Source organism: Centroberyx gerrardi, chromosome 15 (genome assembly GCF_048128805.1).
Source record: "Centroberyx gerrardi isolate f3 chromosome 15, fCenGer3.hap1.cur.20231027, whole genome shotgun sequence".
Lineage (NCBI taxonomy): Eukaryota > Metazoa > Chordata > Actinopteri > Beryciformes > Berycidae > Centroberyx > Centroberyx gerrardi.
In genome coordinates this window covers 5823962-5828860 of record NC_136011.1, presented here as the reverse complement: position 1 = coordinate 5828860, position 4899 = coordinate 5823962, and the positions used below count along the sequence as shown (strand labels likewise).

Below are 4899 nucleotides of genomic sequence, written 5' to 3'. Positions count from 1 at the left end.
ATACCACTGGGAAAGGGGTCCTATTTTGTAGGATGGCAGAGTTGTTTAGGGGGAAGCCGTGCCAACTAGTACTAAAAAAAAAGGTTACATAAAACAACTTTTGGTTTTGAATTAATTTAAACGTCACATTGCACAAAGTTTCTCAGTGCCGCTTGATTTCTATAATAAAACGGCACCCACCAAAAACACTTGTTACAGGGTTCACGTTGTTAATATGTCCGACCAAAAACGATTGCGACTGCGTGACAGGTCGTGTTGACGCCTTCGGAGCTCGGGAGTAGGAGCTTACGGGGAGTGCTTGAAGGCAGCAGAAGCTACCCAGCAACGTTAGCTAACATTTAGCTATGGCCGTGCCTGCAGTTAGCCGGTAGAGGAAGCCCACATCATCAGCGTCATCCATACACAATGCCATAAAATAGGCGCTAATTGTTTACTGTACTAGAGGACGGGGAGGAATATCTCTGACACCAGATAAGTATGTGAACAAAAGCTTGTCATTGTTGCTGTGTGTGTTTTTATGCGTCTTCGAGAACCGGCTGAGATCACTTGACATCTGATGTGCAGCCAGCTGGTGGCCGTTAGCCGGGAGGAGGACAGATGGACTCGGCCTGTGCTAACATTACCAGTCTCATACTACTTTTCTAGTTCCTATAATATATACCATGCATTTATATCATATCAGCTTAAAAATATAGGTTAATTCACATGTATATATAGATATAGATATATATGGATATATGTATATATATGAGAATCCTCCACCTCATCCCTGGTTATTAGATTAAAGCTCTGCACAGCTACCTCTAGGATGTTATGACCAGTGATGTAGTGGTAAATAAAAAGGTGGGTAAACTATGACCTCAGTCAGTGATCATCATAACCACAAATCAAAAATCAATTACATTTTCAGAAAAGTACTAATTTGTGGTTTACAGGTGCCTGTCTTTCATACATCATCATTTTGATACTAATTACTATGATGCATACTATGAATTTATCTCATAAAGACTAAAAAAGTCTATTCTGCAAACAAAAATGTGGGTAAACTGAGTTTATGTGGGTTTACCCTCCACTAGTAATACCATGCATAAATGCATGCGGTGATTGAAATGATGGTGCCTGCTACTCTCTGTGTAGCAGAATAGGCATGAACCACAGATCAGGGTGCTGAACTGCTGCTGTCCTGGTTCTGACCAGTAGGCCTGGTGATCACCGTGATAGTTTTACTGTCTCTCTGTTTCTCTTTGTCTCTCTGACCCTGAAGAGATGAGTCGCTTCTGCTCGGACAACAACAACTTTCCCTACGACAATAACGTCCTAGTTTTGGACATGGTGCTGAGTTCTCTGTGGGGAGTGCCCCAGCCCATAAACTGGGACAACGTAGCCAAGCTCGTCCCTGGCTTCACTTCCAAGGAGGTAACTGTGACGCTGGGTAACTATGAGCTCATCCATCCATCCATCCATCCCTCCATCCACCCATCCATGGCTTAGTAGCATGAGGCCTCATTTGTAGATACGAAATAATACCGTGGTACTGATGTTGTCGCCTTGACTACTCACAGTGTGCCCGTCGGTTTGAGGAGCTGAAGAGCACCGGGGGGTTTCCTCATGTGGACAACCAATGCAACACCCTGACGGCAGGCAGCTCCTCCCCTTCGGACAGCGTGTCCTCCTATATCAAGTCCACCCTGCTGGACGCAGGGGAGGCAGTGGAGACGGGAACCAACCAGAGCACCAGCAAAGTTACAGGTCAGTCAGTGCCACCATGTAGATATTCAGTAGGGATGGGATATGCGTATCATGCGATATGATTCCATACGTGATGTGGGGTTCAATATCCGATACAACCATGATACAATGTAATAAATAAAAGTTCAGTGACAACAAAGTGACTGTGCAGAATTATGTTTATTTCTGAGACACAAATCTTTCTAGCAATGGCATTGCTTGAGAAATTGTGATGGTCAAGCCGTCTCATTTGTTATAATTACAGCAGAATAAAATGTAGCTAATATCACGATTCATTTTTCTGCCCCACGATATGAATTGTCACCTTTTTGTATTGCGATATATTGAATTTCAATATATATATATTTTTTACTTTCAAATGTTAATGACAAATGTTAACATTTTGAACATGGCTTTTGCTTTACCAAGTAGAATCAGATCAGGCTCAATTGATTTTCTTAATAGAAATGTTCTCAGGTGAGTAGAGAACATGGATTCCATTGGAAGAATCCAACATTGTGAAGCATTTCAATACCTTTTGGTGCCTTAAAATCAATATCAGTCCCAAAAATAGGTATGGTATTGAGAGGTATTGTTCTTTCATAACCAGATCTGCAGTATGTTTGACTTTTTTTTGTTTCTACTGGTATCAGCAGGATTGAAATTGACACCTTCAGCAAGGGTGGGCTCTGTGGAGAAGAAAGAGAAGCGGGTCTCAGCAGAGGAGGACGACAAACCTCAGAAGCCACGAGAGTAAGTTAGGAGAAATCCAGTCATCCTCACTCTCCAGTTTTCAAAAGCTATTTTCAAGCTGCTCTTCATTGTTCACTTCAACCTCCACACAGTCCCAACATGGTCATCCACGTGTGCGACGAGGCCAAGAACCTGAAGCAGGACTTCACGTGTCCCAGAGACCTCCTAGTCAAAGAGATGCGCTACTTCGCCGAGTATCTGTCCGTGGACCCCCAGAGGTGGGAGGAGGTGGACATCTCCGTCCACTGCGACGTGCAGATCTTCGACTGGCTCATGAACTACGTCCGGAGGAACGCGGCGGGAGAGGGCAACAAGGAGAAACCCAGGCTCGGTAAAATCCACAAGGAACCGTAGAGCAACAACAGACATCACATTAATACACATGGGAATGCCTGAGCTGTCATTTACCTGTTTGTGTGAATCCGTGGACGGTGCTTTGATTTCTTTGGTCACTAAAAGTGGTATACGTTTGGTGGGTCACTGGCCGTGTGTTCTGTGTTTGTTTGGTTGTTTGATGGTTGTGGGGTTTGCTTGGTTGGTTATGTGGTGTTTGTCGGTTACAGAGCCCAGCAATGTGATCTCAATCCTGATCTCCTCCGAGTTCTTGAAGATGGATACGTTAGTAAGTGTTGTGCCGTGAGCTGGGTTGCTGGTGTGATGATGTGATGCGGGCCCCTGGTTTTTCTGATGTAACAGGGAGAACTTTAAAATGGAATTTAAAATGGGGAAATTGAATTGTGGTTATGTTCGTAGATTTTCTCTTAGATGGGCGGTGGGCACTGTAGATGCACAGCACTCCCACCAACAGGCTATTAAGTGTAGCAGAGGATCAAAAATATATTCCATGTGCCCTGGAAACAAGGTGTTCCCAAGGGAAATAAGCAAGAATGCTTAGGCAATGTGTTTAGCACTGTTGCCCATCAGAGTTGCCCAAACACCCGCCCCATGTATCACTGCCTTAAGAACCAGCAGCTTGCATTCACTTATGTTTGGAATTGATAAGTTGAAAACTCTCCTAATCCAGGGAAAACAAGAGGCCCATAGGTAGAGCTTTGTTAAATCGATGTTGCATGGGTGTTATGAGTGAAGCTGTTCTCTTACCTCCAAGAGTTACGCTAAGACAGTCAGTTTGCAGTAAATATTCTCACCACTGCTGTACGTAGTTTGGCTCTGTTAGGAGAGCTAGCATTGTAGTGCTGCTACAGTAGTGTTTGAGCAATTGTGTACAAATATTGATGAAACCATTTAAATAGAAATAGATTTTTTGTGTACCCTTTGAAAGGTCCTAATGAGAGCTGTACGTGCGTGTCCATCTTCAGGTGGAGGAGTGCACCCAGTACTGCCACAAACACATGAGTGCCATCGTGGCCACGCCCTGCAACATGAACTGCATCAACAGCAACCTGGCCACGCGCATCGCCGGGCTCTTCAACCACAATGACGCAGACGACGTCAGGGACAAGAAGGACAAGTTCAAGAGGTAGGAAGACGGGGTTATGAACAGTGGGGGGGAAAGAGAGTTGGGAGGTGTAGAATGCAGATTGTATGTTAACTACCAGACATTTCTCAAAGCATACAAGATACAGCAAGGAGATGACAGAATATCTTGTATGAACAATGTTGTGACAGGCCATATTGATAGTCATCAGGATCATACAATTGCAAATGAAGAGATCTGTTCCAAAATGGTATATATTTAGTTTGGAAAGAATCATTACCTTACATTCATCATTTGATAACTGTAAAATATAGAGGTTAAAGTCATAATTTTATCAACCATCTAGTATTCTTAAAAAAACAAAATACTATTAGTATTGATTTTGTGCTATTAATCATTTAGTGGGAATAGATGTCACATTTTTTTGCAATGGTGGAAATCTTGTTTTAGGATGAAACTCTTCAAATTCAAAATATCACTGGTCACCAGAATGAAATAAAATACTGATTCTGAGTGATTTGGTGAGTCAGTGGAAAAGTGGAAAAGCTCTGGCTTTTTGAGCCACTAAATTGTCTGACTCACTGCCCTTCTGGAAAGATTTTTGTTCTTGTTGATTTAGTATTGAATTGTAGAACTGTCTACACTGCATGTGGGGAGATAATAATGAAACCTATGAATTTAAAAGTCATCCCTAACTGGGATAATTACTAGTGAATTAACTTTTTCCCCACCATGGGAATCACCGTTCTAGACAACATAAAAACACAGTAGCAGCCAAAGTTATATATTTTTTTTACATCTCTTGCCTTCCTTCACTCCCACAGCAAACTGTTTCAGAAGAAAATTGAGCGTCTTTTCGATCCCAACTACCAGAACAGAGATTCACCGGGAAACGCCTCGACTCTCTACAGGTGAGTAGAGGCAGTCAGGCTGCTGTTTCCACCTGCAGGGCTTTGTCATGCTTTCAGTTTAAAATCAGC

The 4899-nt window shown here is 42.8% G+C and overlaps 1 protein-coding gene across 1 annotated transcript in view; it reads left to right on the top strand.

Moving 5' to 3' along the window:
- Positions 1-361: 361 nt before the first annotated feature.
- The window catches only part of sanbr (SANT and BTB domain regulator of CSR), a 10992-nt gene continuing 6454 nt past the window's right edge, over positions 362-4899 (top strand). Inside the window, exons 1-8 of the mRNA XM_071924811.2 lie at positions 362-475; positions 1265-1416; positions 1563-1749; positions 2385-2481; positions 2574-2812; positions 3045-3103; positions 3801-3961; positions 4744-4830. Coding sequence (XP_071780912.1) covers positions 1267-1416; positions 1563-1749; positions 2385-2481; positions 2574-2812; positions 3045-3103; positions 3801-3961; positions 4744-4830 — 980 coding nt within the window. The 5' untranslated portion in view covers positions 362-475; positions 1265-1266. The remainder of the gene's footprint in view (positions 476-1264; positions 1417-1562; positions 1750-2384; positions 2482-2573; positions 2813-3044; positions 3104-3800; positions 3962-4743; positions 4831-4899) is intronic.